A 15561-nucleotide genomic window follows, 5' to 3' on the forward strand; every position below is an offset into this window, starting at 1 on the left:
AGTCAAGATAAATTCCCATTGACTTGCTTGGATTTAAAATGTGCTGTTCTGGAAATGACTCCTGCCTTGCTTGTCCTTTCCAACTCCTTGCTTTGCTGCGTGAATGCTGAGAAGTGTCTCAGTGTCCTGAGCCCAAGAGATGGAGCTGCCCGTCTCCCAGCCCACTGCGCACGGACATGCTGAAGACGAGGAGAGCGGTGAGGCTGGTGCAGGTCAGCAAGCAGAGGGTGGACTGTGCGCACAAAGCGGATCAGTGATCCTTCTCTTTCCCCATTGTTCTTGTTCCTCTGCGTAGCAAAGCTCTTACGCCTGCCTGATTATCTCCACAATGGGCAAGGATTGGAGGCACTCAGCTTTGGGTCTGTGGAGTCTTCTGCCTAACGCTTCTTCCCAGCTTCTCTAAAGGGTTAGTGGATGCATGCTGGAGAAGGAAAAGAGCTGGGAAAGTGTTTTTACTGCTCCCTGGTGTTGTGCAGTGGCTGTATTGTATCTGGACCAGGCAGCCTTACGTCGTTCTTCAACCAAGGGCAGAGGAGTGTTGGCTGAAATTGGAGTTTGCTGCGGAAGTTCTTGCAGTATTGGAGGCAATGGTGACGACTTCAGGCTCTCCGTTTTCTGGTTTCTTGGAACAGAGAAGTTTCTGTGTCCAGACTTGCACCCTGAAAGTGATCGAGGACAACTTGTGCAGTTACACTTATTTCTGCCATGGGTGAGCATAGAACATCCAGCTGGGTCCACCCCAGCTTGCAGCAGTTTAGAAGTGCAAGGTGGGCAGCAGCCTGAAATGAGAAGGGTAGCCTTTGTCATGGCGTGTATTTTTGTGTTTTCACCTCCTTTCAAAGAAACGTGCCATCTTACACCTTTATTGCTAAAGAATTGGTGCTGCTGCTCCGTGCAGGTGTCACAGGCTGCTGTGCAGGGCGGTACGAGCGCGGCGCAGGTGGTGACGATGCACCTCGGCTTATCTTGCTCGTTAGTGCTGCGGTGCTGTAGCGCCTCAAGAAGGAGAAACCAACAGGTTCCTGTTAGTCCTTACGTAATCCGTACTGCCCAGCTTCAGAGCATTTCCCTGTACTGACTGTTCTTCACGATCTCCTTTGACACCTGGGGAGGAGGAGTGAGACGCTTTGCACAGATGCCTTCAACTCATTACGGGCACAGCAGAAACAGTGGCTCAACCAGGTCTGGGTGATAGGTATCCCCAGCATCCAGCTTTTTCTTAGGTGTCCTGTTTCCCTACCGGAACCTTTCCTTTTTGAAATAAGATGAAAACTGAAAGGTTTTCACGCCAAACCCCGGGCTTTCTGGTATTTTCCAAAAATAAATCCAAGTCCCGTTTCAGTCAGATGCTTCCCGAGATGCACGATGAACTGCACTAATACTGATCCCTAGACAGAGTATTGCTGAAAACAAGCTTTTGCATACTTTTTAATATCCATCTCTGTAGTAATGCTGCTAATAAATATTTGGCTAAACCTGACCAGCAGGTCTCAACTCCAAGGTGAGGAGCTATTTTCCTAGCAGGAACCTGGCCAGGTCTGAACTGTCATTCTGTGACAGTTTTGCTCAGGCATAAGGAGGTTTTTTGGAGTCTGTACTCCACATAGGGCGATGTGAGGTGGTGTGTGGCATGGGATGGGTGGTGGGTCAGGGTGTGGGATGGCCACCCTTGGTAGAGGTATTGCAGAGACTGTGTGTCGTTGTGTATGTCCAAGACAAGGCGTTGGACCTAAAACCATCATCTGGCAGCTGATTCCCGTTTCCAGCAGCAGGTGACGTATTCTGCCAGCGAGGGTGTAGGTTGGAAGGTCCTTTCTCTGCTTGGATGGTTTGCAGAGACGTTCTGCAGTTAGTGTAACCAGCCTCCCCAGCAGCTCGGGGAGGCAGCGCGTGGCGTACCCAGGCACGGGGGATGGGTAAATCACCAGCAGAAACTGGTGCTTTGGCAACAGGCACGAGGTGGGCTGGGTCTTAATCAAGCAACATGGATTTCATATAGGAATTCTCCCTTGAGTCATAAGGATGGTTTCTCACTCTGAGGTCTGTTGCTGCTCTGAAGTAGCCCATAAGGTGTGCTTATCATTTTCAGCAGCAAGCCAAAAAATTTTCCATGGGAAGGAGCTAGACCCATGGTTGTTCCACATCTAATGAGCTAGAATTATCTCGTACTGAGGTATGTGAAGAAATGTGTGAGCTTTTTGAAGCAAGATAGCGTGCTGAGAGCCCTGAGATACCAATACGTCTCGTGCTGAGTCTTAACACTGCTTTGCAAGTACTAAGCTCCTCCAGAAGCTGAAGTATGGCCCTTTCAGAGGATGCAGTACAACTCCTTGGCTCACTTAATTATTATTTATGTGGGGTTGTATGGCCACAGTAGGCACCTCTGAGCAGAATGGTAATCCTGCTCAGCCTCTGCTAAGAAATATTCCTGTGAGCATTAGCAAGGTCACTCCCAAAGATTCATCTCCAGGAGTTACGCCCTGCTGTCTTCAAATCTCTGTGTCAGACAAGGAGCAAGTTTGGCGTCTTCCTACCATAACTCGGCTCATTTGGCAGCGCCCTTCTGCCGGCGCCACCTAACGCTGCAGATTATTGCGAGGCGTTATTGCTGGGCTGGACATGTGCAACGGCCGGTGTCTGCTGAGCTGCACAGAAAAATCACCCCCATAAATCCTACATAACACCCCATGGAAAGAGGTGGTGGCATCTCACGGCTGTGTTTTGAAGACCACCCAGCCTGGGCTTATTTGTGCTGACGTAACCTTGGTGGCAACCCCTTGGCGTCTAACAGAAATCACTTTGTAAGAAGACAAGAGCTGTGCCTGGATCCTGCCTGTAGGTAGGACACAGGGAGGAGAGTGGAGTGGTGGTCAGGAGGCACCATGTTTGTCCAGGCAGGGTGGTTTTGTCCTGGATGGTTGAGTTCTGGTTTCTGCTATGGCTGGGTCTGTCTCTGTGACTGGCGCTGGTACCGACTGCGTCCCGTGGCATCGAGTCCTTCCCACTCTGCTTTTCTTGGGGATGTAACTGCAGGGTTACAATGGATTTGAAATCAACCTTGGCCATCTTGCGTGGTTGAGGCTTTCAGTTTTCTCACCTTCCCAGTTCTGGCCTGGACTTGGAGCCAATCGTCTCCGCCTGCCTCGCTCCTCGGCCTCACGGCAGCAAACACAGGCAAGGATAGCACAGGACACCCCTGGAGATGTCAAGCCAGATTTCTCACTCCCTCTAAACCAAGACGTGCAAAAAACCTCAGAGTTTTGGATTTTGTCCATTAAAGCCAAACACTCAAACTTGTAAGTTCGCGTTTCCAGCGCTTCATCCTTTAAACAGCCGCAGTGGCAGAAGGCTGCTCACGATCCTGCTTGCGTGGGGGCACTGTGGTCAGATGCGATCCTGCATCTGAGCACAAGCAGGAGGCGAGGTCTGCCCCAGCATCGTGTGCCTGAAAGGAATTAGGAGTTGCAGTTCTTCAATATTCTCTTCTTCCCATTGTTTTCCTTTTTTCTAGAGATGGGTCTTTTGCTGCTTCATATCTTTAATGTGGTTTCTCAAAGAAATGAGAATCAAGTTGTCACACCCACTTTCCATCTTTCCTAAAATAGCTTTTGAACTTGTTGGACAACTTTTAACAAAACTTAGAGCTGGGCATAAGTCTCAAATATGTCAAGTTCCTGCACATTTAACTGAAGCTCTCACCTTAGGAGAAACAGGAAAATCCCATCATGAGATGGAGCCAGAGGAAACCAGGCTTTTGTGGTTCCATCAAAACCTCTTCCTGAGATAATATTTGCTTTTCTGGGTACGTTAGGGCCAGTTTGTCATGGATGCTGTGGGTCTTCCTCTCCAGGCACCAACCATTTCATGGCCAATGCGAAGAGCATGCGGGCCATTACAACCGCAATGGATGGGAGAATTGTGTCCCAACGCCAGTGACGGTGCCACCTTGTCACTCTGGTGCTCCCAGTCGTGTCTCAGAAGGAGGACACTAAACGCAAGGCCACAGGGAAGGGCTGGTTTTGGGGACGTCTCCAAGGGGGACTTTCCATGTGCTGTTAGTTTTCTCACACTATCTTGTGACTAATTTAGCACCCAGAAAATAACACCTAGAGTTTTTTTTTTTTAATTAGATGAGGCTTTTCTTCGTTATTTCCTGCCTCCCACCAGAACATGTAAACATGAACAGCATTTCTGTGATGCCAGGGCAGGTTTACCTGCGTCAGCTGAAGGATGCGTTTTTTTCTCCAAACACAATGTGCCACCTCCCTCCTTCAGCGCATCCCAGTCAACGCGACCTCTTCCAGCTCAGCCTACGTGTGCGTGCACACGCGCTTATTAACTTCTACATCTTAATTGAAAGGGCGGCGTACATTTAAGCCTTAATAATGACATCCTTTCTTCCCGAACAGCCTTTAATCTTGAAACGAAGCGGTGAACCAAGGCAGCGGAGTGGGGTTGCCGAGCGAGGCTCCTGGCACGCGTGCGGATGGGAGCGACCTGCCAAGAAATGAGTTTTTAGCGTTTGGCTTCGAAACGTGTGCCTGACAGTCTGGGGAGCGGAGTGCTGCCAGCAGCAGGGGAGGCGATAGGGGCCCTGTGGGTGACAAATTGGAGGTTTTGATGAGTAGGAGCTGGGTGTGAAGTCTCTTCCAGAGCTATTAAATAGCATAAAAGACAAATCTTTTAACGTGGTGTCCTGGTACATCTCCGTGTGATGGGCCATGGGCCACCCCCGTGCATTTGCCTTTACCTCTTCCTAGCGTGGCTCATTAATATAAACTGATGGGGTTTATGGGCTGATGCCTTCCCTTGCTATTTGTCCTGAGAATAAGACAGTTAAAGTCTCTGGATCCTCTTACAACACAAGAGGGGAATATGGAGCTTTTCCTTGTGCTGGCATTTGAGGTGCCAGACTCTGAAGCCATAGTTGCAGCTATACGGGAAATACTACTTTATGGTCAATGGTATGGCTTAAAAATCCCTCTAATCTGGACTTATATCTATGTCTCGGTGCTTCAGTGCTGCAAGATCAGAACATTCATAAAAACGATGCTCGTGAATAACGTCGGTGGGTTTCTGAGCCCAGCCTTTGTGCTTTGGAGGGGGTTAGGTCCTCGGCTTTCGGAGATGCCCTTTAAAGAGGTTCGAAGGTTGAAAGAGAAACCGCTGCTTTCACGGACAGAGTGCAACGTGTTGCTGGTGAGGAGTCTTCTGAGGACGCTCGCTTTTGGCTGCCACGCTGCAATAGGTGAGAAGCTGGGAAAAAACAGTAAAAAGTAATGAACCAATACAGAGAAACTATGTGCCATGCTTAGAAATGCTGCCGTTTCCTTATTTACTTCTTACCTGCTCTGAAAAAAAAAAGAGGAGAAAAAAAGGGAGAAAAAATAAAAGAGGGAAAAAAAGGAAAATGGGGGGAAAAGGAAAAAAAGGGGGAAAAAGGAAAAAAAAAGGGGGGGAAGGAAAAAGGGGAAAAAATAAAGGAAAAAAAAAAAAAGAAGTCCTTAAAAAAAGGAGCAGTCAATGTGCACCGCTAATTGACCAAAGCCCTGCCAAGCAAATCTTTTGTCAGATCGTCTGCCCGAAATCAAAACCCCGGACTCAGCAGGCCCCGTTACCGGCGGTTCTGCCTACGAAGCAGGAAAGTGTAAAGCCCCCCGTTCCCACTGCTTTGTTAAAAAGCCCTCGCGACACCAGCCCCGTCTCCCCCCCCTCTGCCAGCTGCTATATAGCGGGGTGTCCAACGTTTCTGTCCATCGCGGTTTCGGTTTGGCTCCCGCTTTTGGTCTTGGATAGCAGCCAGCAGAAAATGTCTCAATACTCAGGAAAAGTAAGTAACAACCCAACCGCTTCTCTTTCAGCCTGGAGCCGGAGAGCCTGAGCATCCTCCTGGTCGAAGGAGTAGGTTAGGATAATATCCCGGAGGATGCGACGTGAGTGGTGATACCAGGAGCAAATTTGGTAGCAGGGATGGGGAGGGTGCGGCAGAAGGAGCTGCGTTTCGGGAGCCGAGTTTCCTGTTTAAACATTCCTGCTGGAAATATGTGTGAGTGAGCACGAGGCGGCGAGAAGTGTCGTAAATGCGGGATGCGCTGCGTTCCCAGAAAAACAAATACGGTTCTTAGGAAAAAATGCCAGTGATGCTGTGCTCCTCTTGCTGGAAAGCAGCTCAAAAACCCCAAACCACCCTAAAACAATACATCTGCAAGAGATTCCTGTCTGCTCGAAATGGGGGTCCGGCCGTGCCCCTGCTCCTCACCCCGGGCCCTTTCTCCTCCCTCCCCCCAGATCACTTTCTACGAAGGCAAATGCTTCACGGGCAGAAAGCTGGAGGTCTGCGGCAGCTGCAGCAGCTTCCAGGACCGAGGCTTCCTCAACCGCGTCAACTCCATCTGCGTCCAGAGTGGGGCTTGGGTCTGCTTCGATCACCCCGACTTCCGAGGGCAGCAGTACGTCCTGGAGCACGGCGAGTACCCCGATTTCTATCGCTGGAACGGCCGCAGCGATCACCTGGGCTCCTGCCGGCCCATCGGGATGGTGAGTGGGTGATGCTGACGCTTTGCTCTCCCGGCGTCGGTGGGACAGAGCTGCTGGTGGGCTTTATTTCTCCTGGTCACAGGAGCCCCATGAATAAGTGTAATAAAAATCGATGTTCTTTAGAAAGAATGCATCCCATTGAGAAGGAAACAGTTTCCTGGGGAAGCTTTGTGTCCCCCTTGGAGCTGTCCACACAAGCCACAAAGCCAAGTTGCAGTTTCCTGTGCCTTGGTCGGGAGGAAGACACATTGCCTTCCTCCCACGGCATGAAACGCAGCAGCTTTAACGGGATGAGGTTTTTCCGTGGTTTTTCAGACAAGGTGGCAGGGTCCTGCCGGCGTCACGTGCTTTTCCTTTTAAACGTGAGTCACTATCAAATACTCACAGGGGAATTAAGAAGGAGATTTGTTGCCCAAGGCAAGTTTGAGCCTCATCAGCCTGGTCTCCCCGCACACCCAGAGGGGGAACGGGCAGCCTGAGGGCTTTTTGCACCAGACCTATGGGGCAGCTGGGCTGCTCCTCGCAAATCTTAGCTGAATTCTCTGCTGCTGTCAAAACCCTCCAGAAATGCTAAACTAAACCTATTTTTTCCCCCGTACTAGATAGCTCTCCTCTTATGAAACTTTTAAAAGCATCACCCAGAGGAAGGTTTAATTTGGAACTTTAAAAAGTAGCAGAGAAAAATGAGATCTGGGTTAGGTGTTTTCATTCGGCTCTTCTATTGCTCATGACCCCTGGGGTAGTGATGAACCCACTTGGAGCTGGTGGGGTTTCTTGCTGGCCCCAAAGCTGTTTTTTCGCAGGGCAATGGGTTTGTTTCAGGTCTGTAATGTCCTTCCCAAAGCACCTCTGTGATCTGTACATGGAGGGATGCTCTGCCCCGGGCCCTGGAGCCCGGCCGGCACGAGGAGATGCTCCTCCCTCCCTGGCCCATGATTTTCCCTGGGAGATGCCAGCAAGTGCTTCCAGGCATTTCTGCAGTGCAGCTTCCCGGAGGAATGTTTGCTCAGGCACGGTATCTGCTCGGCTGCTGCCGGCAGCCGCTTGCTGTGGGGTTTGGCATCGCAGCTCGGCCTTCTTGTGTGTTGACGTTTATTTGAAAAATGCATTTAGGTATTCTATGAATTTGGCTTAAAAATATCCTTTCAGCTCACTCTGTCCCACATACCTATGCCACAGGCTGCAGAAATCTCCCCAGAGAAATTTAAGTCATGTCACCCTCAAGGGCTCACGCAGCAATGATGATGCTGGGAAGGTTTCCTTTTCGTTTCCCTTTTTTAATTTTCCTTAAAGGAAGGCACAATATAGAATCACAGAATAGTTTGGGTTGGAAGGGACCTTTAAAGACCATTTAGTCCAGCCCCCCTGCAGTAAGCAGGGACATCTTCAACTAGACCAGGTTGCTCAGAGCCCCGTCCAACCTGACCTGGAACGTTTCCAGGGATGGGGCTTCTACCACCTCTCTGGGCAGCCTGTGCCAGTGTTTCACCACCCTTATTGCAAAAAATTGCTTCCTTTTATCTAGTCTAAATGTGCTCTCTTTTAGTTTAAAACCATTACCCATTGTCCTATCGCAGCAAGCCCTGCTAAAAAGATTGCCCCCATAACATCACCCATGAGGAACAGCAGACAAGCGTGGCAATAGAAATTAGTTTAGGGGAATAGTCTGCCATCTCTGTACTCTCTGGATATATCTCTTTTTTTTGCTGTATGAGTGCACGGAGAGCCAGGGCCGTAGCTGATGCTGTATTTGGGATGGGGGATTTGTGGGCCGGGGCGGGGGATCTGCAGATGGGCGAGGGGCTACGTGTGCCCATGAGCGATGTGTTTGCGTGCGGACGGCCGCTGCAGGAAGGTGCGGAGACGAGGGGTTTCTGGCTGCTGTTCTGGTTGGGGCGGTGTGCTGGGAGGTGGCACGAGTTTGTGCGTGCCCTGTGCATGCCGGCACTGGTGGTGTTGGACTGCGTTGGACATTCCCCTTTGGAAGCATCATTCCGTCTTCCATCTTCCAAACTTCCCCCTGAGTTCCCCCGCTGTCTTCCTCTTTGTCTTATAAAAGCTGGGAGTATAATTTGCTGTGTGTTTTTTTTTCAGTTGACTCAAATCCCTTTGTCCCTAGCACGGCGAGCATTACAGGATCGAAATATTCGAGGGGAGCCATTTTAGCGGTCCCAGCCTGGAGCTGACGGAAGATTGCTCCTTCCTGCAGGGACAAGGCTGGGACAAGACCTGCATCAACGCCCTCAAAGTGTACGGCGACGGCGCGTAAGTAACCACACGTGTCCCGGCACGCAGCCGCTGCGGTGCTCCCTGCCCTGTGCCCGTTGTACCCAGCGCTGCAGGGGAGGGAGGTGGCTGCAAAGACACCCCCCTGCACCGTGGAAAAGCCTGACGATGCTGGGGGCATGCGGAGAAAGCCTAAAAATGTGAGTTAAGCCTATGGTTTAAAGGTGAATTTTGGTGTCTGCCCATCGAGAGCTGCTTCAAAGGGGTATGATTTTTGGAGGGTGGCAGCCAGGCGCAAGAGCTCTGAGACACTTCTTTAAGGTGTATGAAACAAGAAGCCTAAAACCCAGCTTTTTTTCTTTCTTTCTTTCTTTTTTTTTTTAATCATTTTTGTGCCTGTTTCCAAGCACCACTTTAAAATCCACACAGAGGCTTTCGGGGAGGGCAGGTGGATGGCTCTGGGTGATGCAGGTCAGGGCTTTTCCTTTGCAAGTGGCTTCACCAAGGCTTGCTGCAACACCAGAAACCTCCCCCTTGGACAGGAAAAATGAGGCAGCAGCATCTCACCTTAAAATTAAATCCTGCCTCTGAAAGACAGGGGCAACTGTGGTGGTGATGCACGGCCACCCCGATGGGGGCTTTTGGTCACCCTTGGTGACCACTAACGCTTTGTGGGTGCGTTAGTGATCCTCAACCCCATCCTCCTGAAAGCCTCAGTAGGACAGCAGCTGTGCCTTGCTGTTGGGTGGCAATTTGCATTTTCTTGACAGCGTTTGTCCTTTTTATGTTGTCTCTTGCTGTGAGACAGGTTGTTATCCCTCCATCTCCCCTTTCCTCTGTCCAACTTTCACTACAATTTTCACTACGGTTGTGCTGGGAGCAGGGCAATGCCACAAAATCCTCCCGGAGCCAGGCAGAGGGTGGCTGGAGGGAGGCAGGGGGCAGAGGGGAGCCCCTGCAGAGGAGGGAGCGCAGAAACGCTCTTCTCCGCCTGTCCTGGACTGGATGTTGCGCATCTCACCTGCACCCAGCGTGAGATGTTGGACCCTTTCTGCCCAACAGCAATTTCTTCCCAGAATAGGAAAAAGGTTGTTGCCATCCAAGCTCGTGACATCCTGACAGCGAGTGTCCTGCAGGACCCTTTCTGATCCAACCAAGACCCTTCCTCTTCCAAAAGAACAGGCTTGTGATCAGGCAATGGCGGTTCATTGAAACTAAGGAGCAGAGCTACCAGCTCCCCATGGGAAGAAATGGTTGGAGCCCACCGGGGACCCCGTTAGCACTGAGCATTTGAGGGAAAAGGAACTGTACCAACACTGTAAAGCCAAGAGAGAGGCTGTGAGTACTCTGGCAACAGCTTTAGGGCCAATTATTTACCACATGTGTCCCTCTAGCAGAGCCTGAATCTTGAGAAATTGGGAAGCTGCCCAGAAACTTTCAAGCATTTAAATTTTTCAGATTGATTTTCCCCCTCCCCTGCAAAAGGGGCACAAACCTCGCTTTCCCTTGCATGGGAGCTTAAACTGTTTATGTTAACATTACATGACTTCTCAAAGGCTTCGAATAGTGATAAAAAAAATAGAAAAAAAAAAATACTGAAAGGAGTGAGGTGAGGAAACTCGCTGAGTTTTGGAGCAATACGTTCAGATCCCAAGAAGGGAGTTGTTGCAAGTGCATGGAAAGGTCTGTAAAGGACATTAAAAAGCAGGATGGTGCAAAGGGACCTGCTGGCCCCGGGGCTGCAGGAGGAGGGAGGGAAGGAGGAGATGCCGCAGCGCAGAGCTGAGGCCGGGGAGGAGAAAGAGACCCTACGGCACCGCTTTTCTCCTTTGGATGGACCATATAAACCCAGGTGACCCCAGAGCTGCTGCAGTTGTAGCTGGTGCTGGGCTCAGCCTGGCAAAGCCTTCCCAGGACCCCTCCTCGACCATTTGGGGAGTGGAGGAGATGGGGTCGCTGGTGATGACGGGAACTGCAGCCACAGGCTGTCTCCTGCATATGCCCAGCCTGAAAGTGGGGCTGTTTTACCCTGTGCGTGCTGAAAGCAGATGTAAAGCAGGGTGCCCCCGAGTTCCCTGCCTGCTCCCCATAGCACTGAAGTCTTGCTCTGCAATTTTCCCCCTTAATTCCCCCACTGCAATGTCCCTCTGGTTTCTTGACGGGGCTGAGAGTGTCCGGCACCTTCCCCTCTGCCCTTTTGGGGCTGGCAACTGCTACCCCATACAGCCAGGAAGGCTGATGATAAAGCCATTAAAGCCATACTGGGAACGAGCTCGCTATTTTGGAGCACTTTCAAGATGTTACTGCCTCCTCAGAAGCTGTTGTGTTTTGCGTGGTGAGCGGCTTTGCCCATCCCACGGGCAGAGCCAGCTCCAGTATCACATATAATATCATCTGGTTTTAGATGAAGACGTGCTCTTCTTGTCCTCCTTTGTGCCTCAGCCATTCCACAGAGGATTGCTTAGCAATAACAACTTTAAAAAGCTGAATTTGTTTTACAGTCCGGGAGAGAATACCCCAAAAAGGGCTTTTCTACACTACAGTGACATAACTTGAAGGAACCAGACCAACCATTTATTCTGCTGAAGCATTTATGAGCGTTTGGTAGATGTTCTGCAGTCAGGCTGTGAAATATCAACCAGAACAGGTACCCAACCGTTGCTGCTCAATAAATGTTACACATTTCTCGGCAGAGGCAATAGCTGCTCATGGCACTGCTTGAGTCCTACATGGAGAATGAGTGACCTTGAGCCCTACTGAAAGCATCCTGCTTGGTTCAGGCTGAAGCTCCAGCGCTCCCCTGCTAGTTTTTTCAGCCCGAGCAGCCAGTTTTGGCTTATAGGGCTTGCGCTTGTTCCATGCGAGTTTTATTCCCGTGTCCTCTGGGTTTATGTGCTAATGAAATGCAGCACTGAGATGTCTGAGGGCTGTGTGCTATGTGCCTGGATCAGCTCTCTCACGCTGGGCTTGAGGACAGGATCATTTTTTTGTTTTCTGGGCTCCTGACTGACTTGATTTCCTCTCTCACTGATCGTCTCAGAGAACATAAATTTTAGGCAATAAAGGCACAGCTAAAAGTAAGCCATACAAGCCTTCACTCATCACCTTGCACTGCCAATACACTTCACTCCCATCTTTCTGCTCTTTCTTTTATTGCTCTTTTTTGCAGCCTTCCCCTAGCAAAGGGACAAGCTGGTGAGTTCTTATCACCACACCAGGTCCCGCAGTCTGCTTCCATATACCCCAAGGCCTGTCCCATTCCCTCCATGCGACTGTGCAGAGACATCAACCATGTGTCTGGAGAGAAATGCAGAGGTCTTGGGAAAGACAGTGACTACGAGGGGCTGCTCTACCCCCTGCACTATTCCCTAGGGTCCACCAAGTTGTTGAAAGATGCCCTAAAGCAGAGCAGAGCTGGAAGATCCACCACGTCCTCTTGGGCCAGCAACGCCCTGTGAACATCCCTGTCCTACCACCATGCAGTATTTTCAATAGCGTAAGGTAGTCTCAGCAGGAGGGAATGATTGGAAGGTGCAGAAAATAGGACTGGGAGCTCTTTTCAGGAGTGCTTGAGGGAGGGATTGTGAGCTGATGGAGCAAGAAGCCCATGATCATCGAAAAATATGGAGAGGTGCATATAAGATGAAGGGAAGGGGTAGAAAAGGAAGAAAGTCATGCGTGCCTTATGAACAAGGCTGGAGAGGAGGAAGATAATTTTATAAATCATTCTTAATTAAGCTGAAGAGCTGAGCACACTCACTGACTGCACATCAGGATATGTGATGGGGGGACATGGCTTCAGAACAACCTGCCGTTACACTCACGTGAGCAGTGGGCAGCCTTCTCCACGCACCACAAAGTGCGCTTCAAAGGAGAAGTCTGACTTTGTAATTCTGGTTCGGATATAAATGGGCTGCAAAAAGTGCCAAAGAATGAACTTGTTTGTAGGAAACGCTCGTGATCCAAATGTCTTGGCTGAGCCCGTTGCAGCGGTGCTGCACAAAAGGGTTGTGCAAGCGTGGGCAGCAGGGTGGGGAGGGGCACCAGGCAGGCGGGCGCTCAGGGTGCCGGTTGTACCAGTGCACAGGCAGATGGGAGAAAGGACCCACCACAGTCCCACACGGTTTCCTCTCAGGAACACAAAATAAATCCAAATATGTCAAGGAATCTGTAAGGTGGCTCGACTAAATACCCTAACCTTTTGCTTTTTGTTTCAATAATGCCCGTGGGTGGCTGGGTTTATAAACTTTTTCCCTAGCCCTCCAGCTTTTTGCTCTGGGTCAGACTCATCTGAGTTCACCAGCTGTTGTCTGACCCTGGAGGCCTAGCAGTCTCTGACTGATTCCAGTTTCTCCCTGGAAATCCCACATACAGTAGGTCCCAACCCCAATGTCACAGCTGAATTCCTGGCAAGAGAGAGACCACAAAAACCAAATGATTTTGCTAATTGCATTTCTGCTCTGCTGTCATTGCTGAGCCAATAGATGGGACAAGCAGCACAGATCCTTATAAAATTCTTAAAAACATTGGGAAGAATGAGGCAGAGATGAGCAGTTCAGCAATGATGGGATGTAAACCTGACTGTAAAACTATCAGAGCAAGGGCAAAACTTGGTTAAAAAGCACGGGAGATTTAAATAAAGGAAAGGGGTCTACACTTGTGGTCACATTAAGATCATGGCACAGTGTGTGCTAAAGGGATGAAGGGAGAGAAGAGCAGCAAAATTTGTCCCTCGACCATGAGAATTGCTCCTGACTTGAAGACCTTCAAGTGGAGAAAGACATGCCAGGACACATGCCAATGGAGAAAGATGTAGCCAAGCTAGGTGAAGAAGTCAGGCATGCCAAAGTCACCAAGGTTGTTGAGTGTTGTATCTATTTGACTGTATTCCAAGGGAAAGTTGTAGTTAACTCTGGACGTAGAGATAAAATGAAGATAACTGAGCCAAGTCCTGCTTTCTGCTGGAAAACATCAAAGAGAGGCCATTGAGAATTACTAGCAAAGAAAGAAATTATTAAATATGGTTCCCATCATAGCTAATGAATCAGTTCAAAGAGGTAAAACATTCTTCAAGTGTTGCACATTTCTCTTTACAGTCCAAAATGGGTTTATCCAGGGGCTGAGGGGATTCGTGTCCTTCTTCAGCGCTGTCAAATGCTATTAAATTGTTCCTGTTGTACATGGTGAAGCTCATAGAGACCCATTCCTACAGCAACGTGAAGCAGGGAGCCCCTGGTCCCAGGCTTTATTGCTGGTGTAACCCAAACCAACTTCTTATAAAGGCAAGGTCCAATCTGGCTGTGGATAATTGCCAGGCTATGCTGGAAAAGAGGGGAAGTGCCAGCAGTTAACTCCACCAGGAGCATTTCTGCGTGCAGGATGGGACTGGGGCTGCAGAGGGACCGTCGCGTCCCAGTAGTTTGGAGTACTGAAGTCACTAAAGGCAGCCGCTCAACGTGGGCATGAGGCTACCTCACATGGCCGCATCGTTGGGACCCAAGTGACCCTCCCTTTCTGCTCAGGTGGGTGCTGTACGAGGAGCCCAACTACCGAGGTCGTATGTACGTGGTGGAGCGGGGCGAGTTCAGCAGCTTCAATGCGTGGCAGGCACGCAGCGCGAGTGTCCAGTCCATCAGAAGAGTCGTCAATTACTTCTAGCTGAGCTTTCATCCTACCAGCGATGGCCTGCTGAGACCGAGCATCACCCTCCTTCCCACTCACTGACCCGTGGAATAAATCGTTAACACCAGCTTTTGGCTCTAAGTACTTTTTCTCCCCGTCACTTGCAGGAGTTCAAGAGGGAATAGACTTGCAGCCTTTCTAAGCTTGATTTACACGCTGTGAATTTGCTTTTTCATTCTGCAGTGTTTTAGAAGGAGGACACGGGGGTGATGGGCCAGAACTGCTGGTGACAAGCAGACCCGGGAACGTGCTCCCTGCTGCGGTTGTGGTCTGACACGTGTTCAGTCTGCCCCATCCAGGGCCACCATGCGATGGACCCAGCTGACTCCTGATGCCTGGAGGGGGTCACGTTGCTGCACATGTGCGTTGTGAGTGCAGGCACACAGCGGTCCGAGGGTCTGATCATGCCATGTGAGGACACACGTGAGGATCATGTCAGGATCTGACCGACTCGTGGCGGGGTCTGTCTGAGTGTGACGTGCTGGCCCTGATGCGAAGGTGGTAGAAATCATTCATCCTGAGTTACTTTGACCTTAGATCAGCAGACGTTAAAAAAATGTGTTTTTAAAAAATTCCCTGAAGGCACAAAACCTGAGCAATTTTCTCTTTGCTCCCTGATTCGTAAGCCCTTCAGCTGTCAATGACATTTTGAGGGGGTGACAGCAAAGAAAACAGCCACAGCACTGTCACTTTCTGCACAACCCTCTTCCCGTCCTTCTGCCCCTTCAGTGCTCCCAGCCCATCCCACTTATTTTGGTGCCCCCAAACCCATTCGGTGCTTGGCAGCCACGGTGGGAACCGCTCTGCCTGTTCAGCTATGGAGCATCCACTACAGCCTGGGCGCTTCCCCTTGCATTCAGTGCCCAAAAGTCTGGTAGCCTCCTTTCTGTAAAATACGCTGTGTTCAGTGTTAGCTAAGAGTGTTTCTGGCTATTTCAGAAAGGGATAATTTTATTCTTTTCACTCCATTATTCCATTAGCTGTTAAGACTTGGCTGTCTGATGTATCCTGACAGGCACGGGCACGGTGCTGCAGAGCTGCAAGGCCCCGTGTTAATCCACTGGGAAGGCTGCTGATATAACCACTGTCCCCAGCCCTTCGAAGGGACGTGAGCAA

General features: G+C 50.2%; 1 protein-coding gene across 1 annotated transcript; it reads left to right on the forward strand.

Moving 5' to 3' along the window:
* The first annotated feature begins 5809 nt into the window (after positions 1-5809).
* Positions 5810-14421, forward strand: CRYGN (crystallin gamma N). The gene is made up of 4 exons (XM_009961402.2): positions 5810-5830; positions 6289-6537; positions 8657-8802; positions 14286-14421. The coding sequence occupies exons 1-4, from the start codon at positions 5810-5812 to the stop codon at positions 14419-14421; spliced, it is 552 nt and encodes a 183-aa protein (XP_009959704.1).
* Positions 14422-15561: the final 1140 nt, after the last annotated feature.

The sequence above is a fragment of the Leptosomus discolor genome, chromosome 6 (assembly GCF_034619465.1).
Source record: "Leptosomus discolor isolate bLepDis1 chromosome 6, bLepDis1.hap2, whole genome shotgun sequence".
In the NCBI taxonomy this organism is placed as follows: Eukaryota; Metazoa; Chordata; class Aves; order Leptosomiformes; family Leptosomidae; genus Leptosomus; species Leptosomus discolor.

Bases quoted from the DNA above. Each gene is read 5' to 3' on its own strand.
- CRYGN (XM_009961402.2), top strand. From the start codon at position 5,810: ATGTCTCAATACTCAGGAAAA. The intron at 6,538-8,656 runs GTGAGTGGGTGA...CTTTGTCCCTAG, and splicing joins CCTGCCGGCCCATCGGGATG to CACGGCGAGCATTACAGGAT. The intron at 8,803-14,285 runs GTAAGTAACCAC...CTTTCTGCTCAG, and splicing joins AAAGTGTACGGCGACGGCGC to GTGGGTGCTGTACGAGGAGC.